Source organism: Notolepis coatsorum, assembly GCF_963971535.1.
Source record: "Notolepis coatsorum genome assembly, chromosome: 10".
Classification (NCBI taxonomy): Eukaryota; Metazoa; Chordata; class Actinopteri; order Aulopiformes; family Paralepididae; genus Notolepis; species Notolepis coatsorum.
The window spans coordinates 26,313,835-26,330,462 of NC_140174.1; the positions used below are offsets into that span (position 1 = coordinate 26,313,835).

Here is a 16,628-nt window from a genome sequence, read left to right on the forward strand (position 1 = left end):
CTTATGCCATAGCAAATATGAGTAATAGGCTACGTTCACACTGCAAGCCTGTGCTCAATTCTGATTTATTGCTCAAATCAGATTTTTATTTAATAAATTTTTTTACACTGCCAATATCAGATTCCAGTGTGAACTGGTCACTAGGGGTGGGGAAAAAATCTATACGTAGTAGTATCGCGATACTTGCGTGGCGATACTGTATTGATACAGGGACGCCAAATATCGATATTTACCGGTAATTATTCATAATTTTTTTTTATTTATCTTTATATATTTTTTTGTATAAGGAAGTTGCATTGTTCATTTCAATACCTGTAATAGTACAGTAGTCCACACACACACATTCAGTTAAATTGGAATATGACTAATACAAACAGTTCAGTTTGTCAGGTACATGCAACACAGATTACAGTGTTTACATCTGTCTGCTTGAGAAAATACCATGTTCTGCAATAAAAATGATTGAAGTGAGATGAACAGATTTTATTAGATAAAACATGTTGACAGTTTTACTTTGCAGTTGAAAAAAGGTAAATGAATGTGATTTTTTTTACGATATTAATATCGCAATACTCAGCGTATCGCGATACTATCGCATCGTGACGCAAGTATCGCGATAGTGTCGTATCGTGAGATCTCTGGCGATTCCCACCCCTACTGGTCACGCTCCTGAACTTGATCCGAATGCGCAAATTAACAATAAAGAAGATGTAAGAAATTGTGACAAATGTCAATCTATTCTAGAGTGACGTAAAAGTTGCATGAAAATCGCATGACTGTTCAGACTGAGGTCTCATTGCAAAAAAAAAAAATGATTTCAGACCGGTATCTGATTTAGGATCACATATGAAAGTGGCCCAAATCATAATTGAAAAGATCAGAATCCATGCGATTTGTGCTGTTCACTGTTGTGAAAAAAATAAAGATTTGGTCCAATTTCGTCTGCAGTGTGTGAACGTAGACATATTCAAAAGACTGGTAAGAAGTTACACAGAACACAATATAAAATACAGATTTATTGAAACATCAAAAAAAAGTCATAAAAAATGGGTTGGATAGAAAACTGCAGTAAAGCAGTAGATGACCGTCGGTCGTTGTGGCTTCACCTCTTCTTGAAGCCATACTTCTTCCTCTCGTAGAACAGGTCCGTTTTTGAGCTGCCCAGGTTCACGATCTTAGGGCAGCCATCTCGCTGTTGAGAAACCCAGAGAATACAAGGGATGGGAACATGTTAGACCCAATTCCAACTGAAAGACAATCTTACAAGGACTTGACTCAAACCTCAAGTATTAGATGTTAACCAATACACAGTAGTAGTGGATATTGGGCTGATAACCAGGCTAACATTAGATATGATACGTGAGAATTTTCCAAATCTAATTTCCAAAGTGACTTGATTTTCTGACTCCTCTCTCCTCCCCCCCCCCCCCCCCCACAAACAAATGCCAGCTCTCTAGTTGAGAAAATAGATTATGTCTAACCATTTCCCCCCAGTTACCAAAAACAAATGATCCAACTCTGTAATGGATTGGATCAGTACTTGGATTTATCTTGATGCATCCCTTCCAAAATGTACATTTCTCTTGTTCACAATCTTGACTTTAAGTAGTCAATATATATATATTAGTGCTGCCAATCGATTAAAATATTTAACTCGATTAATCGCATGATTGTCCATAGTTAACTCGTGATTAATCGCAAATTAATCGCATTTTTTTTCTACCTTAAACAGATCTTTTTCAAGTTCCAAGTTGTAATACTCTTATCAACATGAGTCAACAAATGCTTGCTTTATGCAGCTATTTAACACAAAAGGATGACCCTCATGCATTGCAAATTTGCATCAAATTCAAAACAGAGTGATGCACAAAATAACTTAAGAAAATAATTTAAAACAATGAATAAAGTGTGCATGAAATAATAGCGGAAAGAAAATTAGGAACTTGTTACATTCACCCACACAAGGGCTGAGTAATCACCCCCCCCCCCCTCTCTCACACACTCTCCCAGCTCTCTTCCTCATCTCTCTCACCCCCCTCTCTCTATATATATATCTCTCACACACACTTCAGAAACAAACATAGTATCAATGATACACCCGAGTGAAGTCTAGATTTTTTTTTTTTATTATTATATATATTTTTTTTTAGTTAATCGTGAGTTTAAAAAAATAGTGGCGTTAATAGAATCAGGCGATAACGCGTTAATACCGCGTTAACTTTGACCGCCTTAAAGGTGACATGTACTATAAATGTCATTTTTCAGTCTCTAGCATTGTATTATAGTAATAGGAGTTTGTATCAATGTGTTTTAGTGTCTAAATACCATATTGGCGGATTGCTCTGATTCAGCTCAGCCCCTTTCCTCCTCCAGTAAATCAGGCCATTTTGATTTGAACGGCTGAGTCACGTCATTCGGACGCTGGGTAGCAGACAGTGATGTGATTGGCTCTGTGGTTGTAGCTAATGCCCGCCCACATTCTACCTAGACTGACTTGGGGGGGGGGGGGGCCTGCCGCACACCCGCAAACGGGAGATTGAAACAAAGAAAAAAGAAAAAAACCACAAGCTGCCGCGCGGACTCTCATCACCGAGAGGGAGAGAAAGGAAGAGAGAGGGAGGGAGGGAGAGAGGGGGCCTTGTCAATAACGGTCTCTCTCTCTCTCTCTCCCACCCCCTCCCTCCCACCCCCTCCCTCCCTCTCTCCCCCACCCTCTCTGTCTACCAGTGCAGACTGTGTGGACTGACTGTCACTCAAAGTGCTTATGGGCGGAGCCAGGCCATAACAGCCTGAAATCTTGAGGCTGAAAAATTATGGTTGAGTACTTGATTAGAAATATAAAATGCATTTTTTTTTTTTTTTTTTTTTTTAAACCTTACAAATGTTTTCAATACAGGAATTGTGTAAAGTTGCCCAAATAGTGCTAGGAATAGCAGTACATAGCCCCTTTAATATATATACACACACACACACAACAGAGGTACCGCGTGTCTATCCCCAGTCACGATGGACAGTGTAGTGAAGTGACTGTGGACGTTAAGCGGTACTGCAAGTAAACTCACTCCCCAGAGGCATCCAGACACATTACAAAGGAGTGAATTCTGTATTTTATTATGACAAATAATAAACAAACTTGAACTTCTATTATTATTATGACTACCTATCCTACCTGGGCCCTGTTTCATGTACGTGGTTCAACTAAGTCGATCAAGATGTCCATTATCCAGCTTCAGTTAACCCGATGTTCGAAGCCGGGATTTTCCTGTTTCACAAAGGTGGATTCAGTCTCGTTAACTCAAGCCAGACTTGCGAGTCAGGCTAAATGCGCGCGGCCGTTTTAGGTGAAAAGCCAGCACGTATCGATGGCAGAGACCCTGATTCTCAACGGCATTGATTGATTAATTGATTTAAGACTTTGACAGATTGCAATACGGCTCAATCGCCTCGCCGACAAGTTAAATGCGTTATCTATAGGCTAATTCTAAGTCCCTCATTACCTCAATCAATCAGATTATATTTCTTTAAACTTGCCTGCTGGATTGAATAATCAAATGAGATCTTGCTAGCGAAAATAACTAGTTAACTGTTATACAGAATTACGATACGGCCCTCTTGGCCATTGATTGATGTATAGTCAATCTTTAACTTATCTCCAATGTGGTCTAACGGGTTGTTCTTTTGACTTTCACACGGACGACCGGGGTTCAAGACCCTAGTTGTCTCCTTTTTTTTGCAATATAGGAATAATTCAATTTGGTGCACGTTGAGAGCTATATAAAGAATGACATCCTCAATGCATGTAGATTTATAATATTTTAACTTAAAACCAGGCTACTTTGGCGTATAATCCAGCGTTTCCGTTAGCCGGTAATTACCGGTATTTGACCGCCAAAATCTGTTTAAGTCAGACATATTTAATATCTCCGGTCTTAATGTCCGGTGAAAATAATTCCCTGAGTCTAAGCACAATTTGATTATTTGAATTGTATTAAAATAGGCTAAAATTAAATAGCCTATGCGATGAACGAAACGATCATTACATTTGTTTCCTCGTTGCTTCTAATAATGACAACGACGTCGTCAGCGAGAGCTTAGTGCTGGGTGTGCGAGTGCATGTGAAGCTGCAGAGCCAGAGAGGCAACAGCACAATGCAGTATTCCAGCAGTACTCCAATTCAGCCATTTTCAGCCAATGTTGGGTGGGGGGCGCTGCTGTGCGGTTCCCAGAAAAGAGCCAATAACAGCTAAATCAGCTTCTCTGCAGCGCCATACTCTTTGCAAATAAGTCGTTGCGAGGTGGAGAGAGTCGTCACGCAAACCACGATAATGTTGCCGTCTCTCTGCTTTCTCAGTTCTTCGCTTGATATAATTAATACAAATGTCCAATATAACGGAATTCGTTAGCTCATAAAAATGTGATTATAACAGACTGCTGTTTAGTGTCGGACCGACTGCCCACAGATACGCGGTCTATTTTATTTCAAGTCAGCAGCAGCACGGAGTATCGAGGGACTTATTTTATTTGGAATATATTAATTAATGACTGTATACGCAAAAGTAGCCTAGTTTTAAGTAATAATATTATAAATCTACATGCCTTGAGGATGACATTCTTTATATAGCCTGCCTATCAATTGTTTTAAAACTCAATAAACTATGACCGGAATTAATCTCATTTGTCCGGTAGATTGAAATCTTGCAGGTCACGGAGACCGGCAACAATTTTTTCTAACGGAAACCCTGGTATAATCATTAATATTATATTCAAAAAAATCATATTGGAAACACCGGGATTTGAACCCGGGTCGCAAGGTTGGCAGGCTTGAGCACTACCGCTGGGCCACTGTGCCAGATGGGATAAATTCATTGTTTATACATTAATGAACGAGAGACCCGTGTTTAGAATATTCCTTATTTTGAATGAAGTTTTATTTCTTTATCCTCATTCATTCATGTGACGTCAACGGCTCATTCAATTTCTCAAATCCGTCAAACAGCGCATCTCATCAGACATCTTAATCCCAGTTACAATTAAAATAACCACATTTTTGTGTACATCGCACGAGCGAGCGCCACCGTCGCCACGGTATATATAACGTGCATTATTTAGGACAAAGTGAATTTAATATCAGCATTTTGGGTCTATTTTACATTTCAAAAGCCCCCTCTGGAAGAATGGAGCACAAAAACGTAATTCAGAATGGTATAATGCAGATCGTAGACTGTGGGAATAGTTTCAGGAAACGAGCTGTCACTTCTTTGCGGGGGCGTGGCTCTGCGTGATCGGGCTAACTTGAACTTGAACTCTGCTTTCGAGCAGGCTCAAACTTTTGGATCTGTTGGCATGGTGATCTGGAAAATCCACGTACATGAAACCGGAAAGTCCGGCTAACCCAGTTATCCAGCTAAAGTTATCCGGCTAACTCAGTTATCCAGGTACATGGAACGGGGCCCTGTACCCCCCCAACCCATGCTGCTATGACACTTGAATTTCCCCAAGTGGATTAATAAAAATGAACACTTGATAAACCTCAACCAGCTGTTGAAAATTATTGGTCATTGTGATGTTGCTAGGGCAGGGCTGTACACTAAGCTTTTTCACTAGGGGCACACTTGCCCCTAAATGAGAAATTTAGGGGCAAAGAATATTTTTTAGGGGCACATTTTTAAATAACAATTTTACCATTATTAAAAAAATATGTTCCTCCTGCCTCATTACTGTGGTCCTTTTATTTAACATTTAAGTGCGTTTGTTTTCAGGTTTGTATCTTTTATAATGAACCAACTGAGAAAGTGTGTAAATCACTAATAGAACAAAAACAACAAACTGTGTGCGAGATCACCATTGCATTAATCAGGACGACAAGAAACTCTGCATACATTTGTTTCACAATGAAAAGTGCTTTAGAAATCAAATGAATTATTATTATTGTAAATAACCCCATGAAAGGTTTATTATTTTATGGGTAATTACCTGCTTCATATTTGTGATGTTACTGGTTTCAGTGTGTGCCTAAAGTGATCAATGTGTTGGGCCGTTTATAGAGATCTATGTCAATTAATGTTTATGTATATCCGGGACTTTTTTGTATAAGAATTGAGAGGTATTTGTATATGTGACCTTTATTTTGAAAACCGTGTTGCGACGCAACCTTATTTACATTTGCGCTTTTGACAGTGAAATGTTCAGTCCAACTTAGCTCAAAGGAAGACTCTAATCAAAAAGGTTTAATTGACCCGTATGAGGCTCTTACGGTAGGACTTTGATTGTTTATAGAAGTGGAATGTAATACTATGCAAAACGAGCAATAAACAGTGATTTTACCAGCAGTATAGTTGCAAGCCACTTTCATTTCATATACGGGGAACCGTGACAATTATTAGTATTATCTTATTTGCATATTGTCTCATTATTAGATAGATAGGTTGATACTTTATTGATCCCCGGAGGGAAATTTAAGTAGACAGTATTTCACGTCCTAATAGTGGTGTAACTGTGGCCATTATATGGTTTCATCATTTATGTTATTTCAGTTTGTAAGTGTAATATTTGAGAATGTATTTATGTTTCATTTCTTATTTTCTTTATTATTTAATTTGCTACAATTTATAATATATTCATTTTGACGTCTGGTCATATGTGGTGTCCCGTTAGGCTGCTGTTGTGTTGTTACATTTGGGTCTGATTAAGACACCTGCGAGCAAGCGGCAGGGATGTTGGGAGACTGGGACTCATTAAGACACCTGCAGCGGCAGGAATGGTGAGACGAGTTGTACAGGCTCTCTAGATTCGAAGAGTGTACGACTATGTGTAGTGTACCACTAAGACTGTTACCAAGAACAGAAGAACAAGACCCCTTTTTTATGTAGCATGCAGCCAACGAGGTAATTAATGTTTATTTGTATTTTGCTTTTCTGATGTATTGTTTTCATATCGTGTATATTATTGTTTGTGTTGACCTGACGCAACGTATATGTTTCTGTTTAAGTTTTCACGGTGGATTGGAGGACCAAGCCTTTAATAAACCCGTCGAAAGGAAACCACTTGTGTCTGCAGTGCTTGAAGGAGTTACAGTGAAAACTCGACTGTTCATCGATGCAAGTGGGCGATGAAGCAAGTCCAAGTTTAAGGCCGGCGTCCAGCGGATCTTCCCCGACAATTGTTTGCTGCGCTGCCGGCGCGCCGTCATCAAAGGACAGATGAGTCACAAACAATACACGCATAAACACAAGAAGTAAGAAGATGCACACAGTATAATGAGAAGCGTTTCAAGATAAAGCCATAAAGGACTTGGACATTATAAGTTAAGAGTGGTCAGGTCAAGAAGAGTGCTTTGTAAACGTTTCTATAATATATTTGACTGCGAATTCTAATTACTGTGGTGTGCGTGCAAAAACGTTTTGACTTATTTGCCTATATAATTTAACTGACGCTAACCATTTGTACACACATTAAGGTGTCAACGTTAAAGTATAAATATGTTTTCTGATTGAATTAACTTCTAATTTAAAGTGTGTTTTGGAAATTATAACCTATAAAAGGCACGTATAATTTATAGGTGAAGGCTATTATTGGCATCTAATATTTATGTTCCTAAGCGTTCTGAAGCGCTTAATATATATGTGGAGGTTATTTTGAAAGCCAATTGAATTAAGCAATTTGATTTGCTCGGAGAGTACTGCATTTAATTCAAATTTGAGTACAAAACAGGCTAAAGGTTTAAAGGTGTATTTACTATTTTTTCTTTACAAATTTTGGTAAATTTAAAGTAGTGATTTACAATGACAGAGCCAATTAGGCCTGCAATTGAAGTAGGGGACAGTGTTAGGGATAGTGCAAATTCCCAAGACCGACCTGAAGAAGGTCAGGAAGAAGGTGCTGAAGCCCAGCAAGAGGTACCAAAACGATCTCAAAGAACCAAAACTCTAACAGAGAAGGGTAAAGCAATGGAGGAGGATAAGATCAAAGCGCTACAACAAAGATTTAATTACATTTACAATAAATGGAGGACACAAGTTAAATCTTCTAAAGGTCCGTTATCACAATCAACAGAACATTTGTCTAATGAGCTGCTTACTGATATCATTACAGATGTCACAGGTCTTTCTAATGATGTGCAGCATATTTATGATCAACTACGTGACATCTCAACTCCAGACCAGGACACGCGTCTAAGAGTGGATCTGTGTGCAGGGATTTCTGAGATAATTGTGTCCAGAGCCACATTTAGACTGGGGGGAAGTGTGTTAGAAGAAGGAGAGAAAGAGTGGCCAGAAGCAGGCTCTCTCTTTGACTCAAGCACCTATAAATCTGGTTCTGCCACTTCTTCCAGGAAAAGTGCTTATAAATCTGGTTCTGCCACTTCTTCCAGAAAAGGCACCTCAGTGCATTCAAGCAGTTCTTCTGTAAAGCGACGAGATGCTGTCGCTGATGCTGCTGCAAGCCAAGCTGTTCTGGAAGTGTTAAAAGAACAAGAAAAAGAACAATTGGAAATGCAGTGCCTAGAAGCAGAAGCTAAAAAGAAGATAGCTGAGCAAGAGGCAGCAGGCATAAAGCGTCGTTTAGAACGAGAAGCAGAACGTTTAGAAAGAGAAACAGAAGAGGTTGAACGAAGAATAAAGAGAGAGGAAGAGGAAGCTAAAATTAAAGCTCAACTGGAAGAAGAACATGGAGCTATACAAAGGACTCTGGAGGAAAAGCGGAGAAAGATACAGCATTTGGAGGCAGTGAAAGGTCTTAATGCAGCACGAGCAAGAATTCTTGTGTACGATCAAGTGGAGGCCACAGAAGAGCGGAAAGACGTACTAGAACATGAGAGGGTAGCAGACAACAAAGTGCCTGCTCCCACAAGTCCTCTGTCCCTGTATACGTCTCCCGTACCACAAGTTGTGACCACCTCCTCAAATGACAGTACAGCAGAGCTTGTTAAGATGCTGGCAGGTGCTTTGAGTGTCAACAGAATTCCAATTCCTGATCCTTCATCATTCAGTGGGGACCCATTGAAATACAATGACTGGAAACTTTCCTTTGAAATACTGATTGATCAGAAGAGCATTGAAGACAAGGAGAAGATATACTACCTCCGTAGGTATGTAAGTGGACAAGCTAAGAAAGCACTTGATGGCTATTTCTTACTCGGAACCAAATCTGCCTATGTTGCAGCATGGAAGACTTTGGAGGAGAGATATGGTAATCCATTTACAATAGCAAAAGCATACAGAGACAAGCTCCAAGCATGGCCCAAGATGGGATCTAAGGACAGCTTTGAGCTCAGAGAGTTTGCAGACTTTCTCAGGAGTTGTGAGGCTGCCATGGTCAACATCAAGGCATTGGACATTTTAAATGACTGTAATGAAAACAGGAAAATTCTTTTAAAGTTGCCTGATTGGCTAACAGCGAGATGGAACAGGATGGTTATCCAAGAAGAAGAAGAGCGTAACCAATTCCCCTCCTTCAGCCAATTTGTAAAGTTTCTGACAAGAGAAGCGAAAATTGCCTGCAACCCTGTTACATCACTACAGTCACTAAAACAAGGTGAGACTGAAAAACCAAAATGCCCAAGATATCAAAGCTTTGAAGCAAAGGCACTGACCACATGTTCCAATGAAAAGACTGTCATAACATGTATTTTCTGTGAGAAGTCAGGGCATACTTTGCATAAATGCAGGACGTTCATGGAGAAAACTGTTTCAGACAGAGTCAAGTTTGTTCAAGCTGGAAAGCTATGCTTTGGTTGTCTCAAGTCTGGTCACTACTCAAAGAGCTGCAACAGTAGGAATGTGTGCGACGTGTGCCACAAGCAACATCCTACATGTCTGCATGAGGAGCGAGCCAAAGAAGGACAAAGACCACCACAAGCCAAGCTAAAGCTAAATGAAGAAAAGCCAAGTACAAGTCAACAATGGTACAAAGAAAGACCTCAATCGACACAATGCAAAGAAACAACCACAAACTCTACTTCACATAGAGTAATACTTCATGAAGCTAACACACAAACGACTGCAATAATTCCTGTCTGGCTTTCATCCACAGATCAACCAACACAAGAAGTCCTTGTTTACGCTCTGTTGGATTCTCAAAGCGACACAACCTTTGTTATAAGGGAAGTAGCAGAAGCGTTGGAAGCAACCAAAGTCAAGGTCAAAGTCAAGCTCTCTACTATGACCTCAAGAACGACAGTAGTAAGCTCTGAAAGAATAGACAACTTACAAATCCGTGGCTTTTACTCTGGTAAGAAGATATTGTTACCACCAGTCTATACTCGGGATTTCATTCCAGCCAACAGAACACACATACCAACAGATGGAACTGCAAAAGCGTGGTCCCATCTAGAGCACCTCCAAGGAAAGATTGCACCTATGCAGGACTGTAAAGTAGGTCTGCTCATTGGTGTACGACTGCTCACAAGCCCTGCTTCCAAGGGAAGTTGTGTCTGGCGAAGAAAGTCAGCCTTATGCACAGCGTACAGACCTTGGATGGAGTATTGTTGGCCATGGGAATCCCTGTGTAGACATCGGAATCAGCCATCGCATAGTATTGAGACGAGTAACAGCAGGTGTGAAACGTTCTGTTAATCTCAAAACTGAAGTACACTGTGTGAGCCGAACCCAAGTAAAAGAAATGACTCCCTCAGACATAAGAGTTCTTGAACCAGACTTCTCAGAAAGAACTGGAGAACATGACCCTGTGTCTCAAGAACATATCAAGTGCCTGTCGAAGTTGAGAGACCATCACGCAAAAGAACAATGGTCACTACGACATGCCGTTACCATTCAAAGAAAAGGAAAAGAAAAGAAAAGGAAAAAGAAAAAAGAAGAAAAAACGACCTGTCAGAGAACTCAAGGTGGGAGAAATTAAGGAAGATGATCCTGAACTCCACAAGGCTTTTGTGTGCAACACTAAAGCAAAGGAAAACAGATCATCATTGGATCGCCTACAGAGATTCTCGGAATGTGTCAAGTGTAGAAAGTACAGAAGATGTACTGAAGGACAAAGAGGGGGTGACTTACCACAAGATCGGAAGCAACTCCACCCTTCACTTACGCTGGCATAGACTGCTTTGATCCGATCTATGTGGAAGGAAGGAAGGATCTCAAAATATATGATCTCTTACTTACCTGGCTATGTTTAAGGGCCATACACGGGGTCAGATGGTAGGGTGAGAAAATTGAAATTGCGGGTGAGTGACACCACCTTAAAAGGTAAACCTATAACTAAAAGTGTTCCTTGATACCTGTACAGAAGGTTATAACGCTACTCGAAGCAGACTAATTTAATGTTTTGCCTAAAACTTATGTTAATGATGATATTTACATTTAGTCATTTAGCTGACTCTTTTATACAGGGCGACTTACAAGTTCTGTACAGGTCCCCAGGAGGGGCACAACTAGCGGCTGAATGACCACAAGAAATATTTAATTTAGAAGATAACCAAATTATGTTCAGAGAAATCCCACGTGTGTGCGATTTGGTGGGAGTGTAACTGTGGCCATTATATGGTTTCATCATTTATGTTATTTCAGTTTGTAAGTGTAATATTTGAGAATGTATTTATGTTTCATTTCTTATTTTCTTTATTATTTAATTTGCTACAATTTATAATATATTCATTTTGACGTCTGGTCATATATGGTGTCCCGTTAGGCTGCTGTTGTGTTGTTACATTTGGGTCTGATTAAGACACCTGCGAGCAAGCGGCAGGGATGTTGGGAGACTGGGACTCATTAAGACACCTGCAGCGGCAGGAATGGTGAGACGAGTTGTACAGGCTCTCTAGATTCGAAGAGTGTACGACTATGTGTAGTGTACCACTAAGACTGTTACCAAGAACAGAAGAACAAGACCCCTTTTTTATGTAGCATGCAGCCAACGAGGTAATTAATGTTTATTTGTATTTTGCTTTTCTGATGTATTGTTTTCATATCGTGTATATTATTGTTTGTGTTGACCTGACGCAACGTATATGTTTCTGTTTAAGTTTTCACGGTGGATTGGAGGACCAAGCCTTTAATAAACCCGTCGAAAGGAAACCACTTGTGTCTGCAGTGCTTGAAGGAGTTACAAGTGGGCTACTACTACTCACCTAATGCATGGCTGAACCTGAACGTTAGAAGTGTCCGTGTCAATCAATCATCACATCATCACGTCAATCATCATCATCTTATCATCTCTCCACATCGGACGTGGTTGTCATAAGATGGACTGATATCCACTCCGTTCTTCTTGCAGAGCAAAATTAGTGCCTTAAACTTATTGAAAGGAAGATGCCACATTCAGTTTCGATTTGATTGTTCGCTAGGAATTATGGGATTTGGTGTTGGATGTATATAGACTCTACGCAGACAGGGACATGGATTTTATCGCATGATAGACTACAACTACCAAGTGGCCCAGATTCACTCCACACGCAAATATTTTTTCCACACAGGCTATCGCTGTTGCCGACAGATTCTTTCATAGCACCACGACATTGTGTCGCACTGTACAGTACAGCCCTGGTTGTAGGCTAATGTTTTACTATTTTTTTTATCCAATTTGTATGGATTAATTTAGGAGTGAAATGCAAATGAAGGGTTGAAATCACTACTCGCAAGCTTGCCCCCAGATATAATTTTCCACTCGCACCGGCCAAATTAAGGGGCAATTTGCGATCATCTCGTCGCAGTGTACAGCCCTGTGCTAGGGGGGCACAAACTATAAATTAGCTTTAATTAATCAATTGTGCTGTGCTTTTTGGAGCCAGAAAGACTGCCTACCTAATGTACTGGCTACCTAATGTACTGCCCAGTTCGTAAAAAAAATAGGAACAGGGAAATGGTTCAAATGTGGTGTGCCTCACCCACCAATCAACATGTTCAGTACAACAAGGGAATAAATGTGCTGGATTTAGACTAGTTTCTTGCCAAAAAAGATTAAAAAAATATCCCCTCCAGATGCATTTTAAACCCTTAAAAATGTTCTGCATTGAATAAGACTTTGTATAAAGGTTTTGTCCCAACTACTGAAAATGTCTTAGCAGCATCTCTACACCTTTATCTCCATTAAGAATGAAAGGATCCATCAAAATGTCTTAGCAGAATCTATGGAAAAATTGGAAATGCAAATGGTAAACTAGCACCCACGGATATTTACCAAGTCAGCCGTTTACGTTAGTACCTACTCAGCTTTCTGTGTTCGCTGAAGCCAACAGGTGTCAAGTTACCACATATTGAACCATGAGAGGTTCAACCTATACGTAACATCATACATGGGACTCAGATTTCAGGGAAGTACAGAGAAGCTCTCTCTTCAGGGGAAGAAGCTAAAAAAAGGTTTTACACCAATAACAATCTGTATAGTCAAAACCATGCATTCAAGAGGAGTTAACCATGAATTACAATCTGTATAGTCAAAAGTCATGCCTCCAAGAGGAGTTGACCTCTTAAGCCCTAGTGGTCCGGTACTGGACCGACAATGACATCACGCCATAAATCCATCTCTACAGAATGTATGAATTAATTGCGTTTCCCCCCCCAAATATAGACAAGAGTAAAGACCCTAACCCTGTCAAAACAGCAGTTAAAGTGTAAATGTTCACTTCAGCAATACGTTTATTTACCAATGGTTTAAAGTGTTATTAGTTAAATATGAGTTATAGAAATCTAGTCGGAAAAAGACAATTGACTTGAGGAAATGCCGCAATTTTGTTTGTACTACAGGACTTTCGAATAAATAAAAAAAACAACACTTCCTGGCTCACTTTAGGGGCGACAGTGGCTCGGGAGGTAGAGCAGTCGTCTGGCAATCCGGAGGTTCCCGGTTCGATTCCCGCTCCTCCCGGGCAGCATGTCGATGTGTCCTTGAGCAAGACACTTAACCCCTAATTGCTCCCGATGAGCAGGTTGGCACCTTGCATGGTTGCCTCCGCCATCGGTGTGTGAATGTGTGAGTGAATGTGTGAATGAATGGGTAAAATGTGAGTAACAAATTGTAAAGCGCTTTGGATAAAAGCGGATTTAAAAAGCAGCCATTTACCATTCATGCCAGCCCCTGTCAATCATCTGACTTCTGGATTTACTTAATTTCTCTTATTTTTCAGGATCATATCAATCATATGCCACAAATCTGAACGTTATTGCCATAAAACAGAACAGTTAGTTGCTCTACCTTTCTGTGAACGTCTAGCAAAAAACAGCGTTGCAATCTGATGAAAAATGGCAGAGAAATTTACATTATAAAAAAGTTACTGTACTTACAATAGATTTCATTCACGGTTTGTGAATCACGCCTGATGATACTACATCCAGATTGAACTCTGCCATTGGAAAGGGGAGATTTGGCCCGATACATAGATGTGTAACTTGGCCATAATAAGGTCATTTATAGGCCTGATATTCTATAATCATATTTCAAATTGTCCGGATGGCAGAATTCAGTACCATCTCTACAAAATCTCCTGTTTAATCATCTTTCCTTTATTCATTTGCTTAGATTTTTTGTACACGTGATCTCAAGAAGGTGCTGAATGAGCTCAGTGGCACTCTTTCATGTCTGGTCATTGTTAGCATGTTGTTATTCACTGTCAAAGATGGGGGCACAAATAAAAAATAAAAAATGTATATTCTCACGATCACGATTTACTCAAGCCTAGTAACAGACACAATATTTCTGACACTGGGAATACATTCCCTGAGATCCATAGATGTCCCTACTCCCTAGATACCAAGAACATGCAAATGGACCTTGTAGAAGTGGAGCAATCTTCCATTTACTTAGGTATGTATTTTTAGGTGGATTTTCAGAAAATGGGGTTAGCCTAAAAAGTTTACGTACAGCCCTGCGGTTAGGGCTTAAAAGGTTAACCAATAACCATACACATAGAACTTGTTTTTGAGTGGAGGGGATCTTTAACAAACATGTTCCACAGATTGAAGGAAGTCATAAAATAGTTGAAAAGATACAGAATATATCCCGTTTAGCTTTATTACATTAGACAATACAACAGCCTCTTTGTCAGGCATGTATGCAGTGAATCGAACAGGTTCAGTTGTTCTTCATTTATGAGAAAACATAGGTTACACCCATCGATGTGGTCATACAAAACAATGGATCACCTGCCAGAATAACAAGTGTTACCCTATGGGAGCAGGGGGGGGGGGGGGGGGTTGACGTTATTTTCACTCCAAGTCGCATTCGATTCATCATGGCAGCCCCCAGTAAACAGACACTTTCCATTGAAATTTTGAGAAGTTGGACTATTTCAACAACCAGCTAACCCAGCCCTGGCATGCTATATCAGACCAGACTATCCACTCCCCTCTGGGCCTAACAGCAGAGTATGAGAGGACAGCGGAGGAAACATACGTCTTTCTCCTGGATGGTGCATTCTTTACAGTAGTAGGCATCGGATACGCCTGGTCCTCCGCAGATCACACAGCGTCCCTGGTATGACCCATAGTTGCATTCGTCACAAATCCGGACTAGTGTGCAAGGCCTCACGTAGGAATCACAGATGACACACTTTCCATCACCTGAGAGGAAGGGGGGGGGGATAGGGGGAGGAAGAAGCAAAGGGAGAGGTGCAAATAGTATACAACAGAAGTTTAGACTGATATTACAGAGTACCATGCAGACACATACTGTTGACATAGTAGAAGGCAGTGGTGTGGCGTACATTACAGTTTAGGTTGGTGAAAAAGCATATACACAATTACGATAAGTTAAGAGACATAAGTTACTCACATTTCTCACAAAGTCTTCCAATAGCTGAAAAACAAAACAAAGAAATGATTAGGTATGTGCTCTTCGGATAGGAGCTAGTTTATACCACATGCTCTAGATATACATTGCACTCTTAAACGTAGTTAAATGTCACTGTTCCATGATAGTCTAGTTTACTGCTCAGTTTACTGCTCTGTAATGTTGTCGTCATGGTTCTAGTGCAGTTTGTAGCTAGTTAGCACTAATACTGTGTTCATATTGGATACTACTTCTAAGCACTGGGCTTGATTGTTTGTCCCTTTTATGGGATGTTGAGCTAACGTTAGATTTGAATATGTTTTAATTTACTATTTTATCTAGCTTTGTTATTGCATAGAAAGCACAATAAATAAAGAATAACATAATGACAACAATAAACACAAGCTAAAGCTAGTAGTTCCTGGGCTAGCCGTCCAGGCTTGGCTATGAATGAATAGCATGTGATAGCATCATTAGCATTATAGCTAAGACGGAATATCTACAAGCATAAGCTTGACGGATGCGCTTCTGATGAATGCAAAACAATTAACTGATATACAAAACATATCAATGTGAATGAAACATACCGACACCCGCTTGTTTTCTGCAAAAAATCAAATCTGGATGATGCTTTGCCATTGCTGCTAGCAAACGTAGAGCGAGCACTGGTGAGCGGTGGCTGTTCAACTTTCACCTTTGACCCCAAACCGTTTCAACTTTTACCTTTTATTATTTTTTGTTTATATTAAGGGTATATCATTAATTTCCCTTTCTGATTGAAAATGACTGTGCTATGAAAATAGATATGGATGAATTCTACCATAACTAGGAAAATAATAATTTAAAACTCTAAATTAAATGTCGCTGAAACGTAGCTAGTCCTTTCAGCTTTATATAAAATAATGAATTAT

The 16,628-nt window shown here is 39.9% G+C and overlaps 1 protein-coding gene across 1 annotated transcript; it reads right to left on the reverse strand.

Moving 5' to 3' along the window:
* Positions 1 to 1,003: 1,003 nt before the first annotated feature.
* On the reverse strand, positions 1,004 to 16,404 carry phf5a (PHD finger protein 5A). The gene is made up of 4 exons (XM_084322436.1): positions 16,305 to 16,404; positions 15,721 to 15,744; positions 15,343 to 15,509; positions 1,004 to 1,192 (listed from the first exon to the last, which is right to left on the reverse strand). The coding sequence occupies exons 1-4, from the start codon at positions 16,354 to 16,356 to the stop codon at positions 1,103 to 1,105; spliced, it is 333 nt and encodes a 110-aa protein (XP_084178562.1). The 5' UTR covers positions 16,357 to 16,404; the 3' UTR covers positions 1,004 to 1,102.
* Positions 16,405 to 16,628: the final 224 nt, after the last annotated feature.

Excerpts from the sequence above, each read along its gene's own strand:
- phf5a (XM_084322436.1), bottom strand. The coding sequence starts at position 16,356 with ATGGCAAAGCATCATCCAGATTTGATTTTTTGCAGAAAACAAGCGGGT. Across the intron at positions 15,510-15,720 it reads TGGAAGACTTTGTGAGAAAT|GTGATGGAAAGTGTGTCATC; the intron begins GTGAGTAACTTA and ends CCTTCCTCTCAG. Across the intron at positions 1,193-15,342 it reads GCACCATCCAGGAGAAAGAC|CGAGATGGCTGCCCTAAGAT; the intron begins GTATGTTTCCTC and ends GTTTCTCAACAG.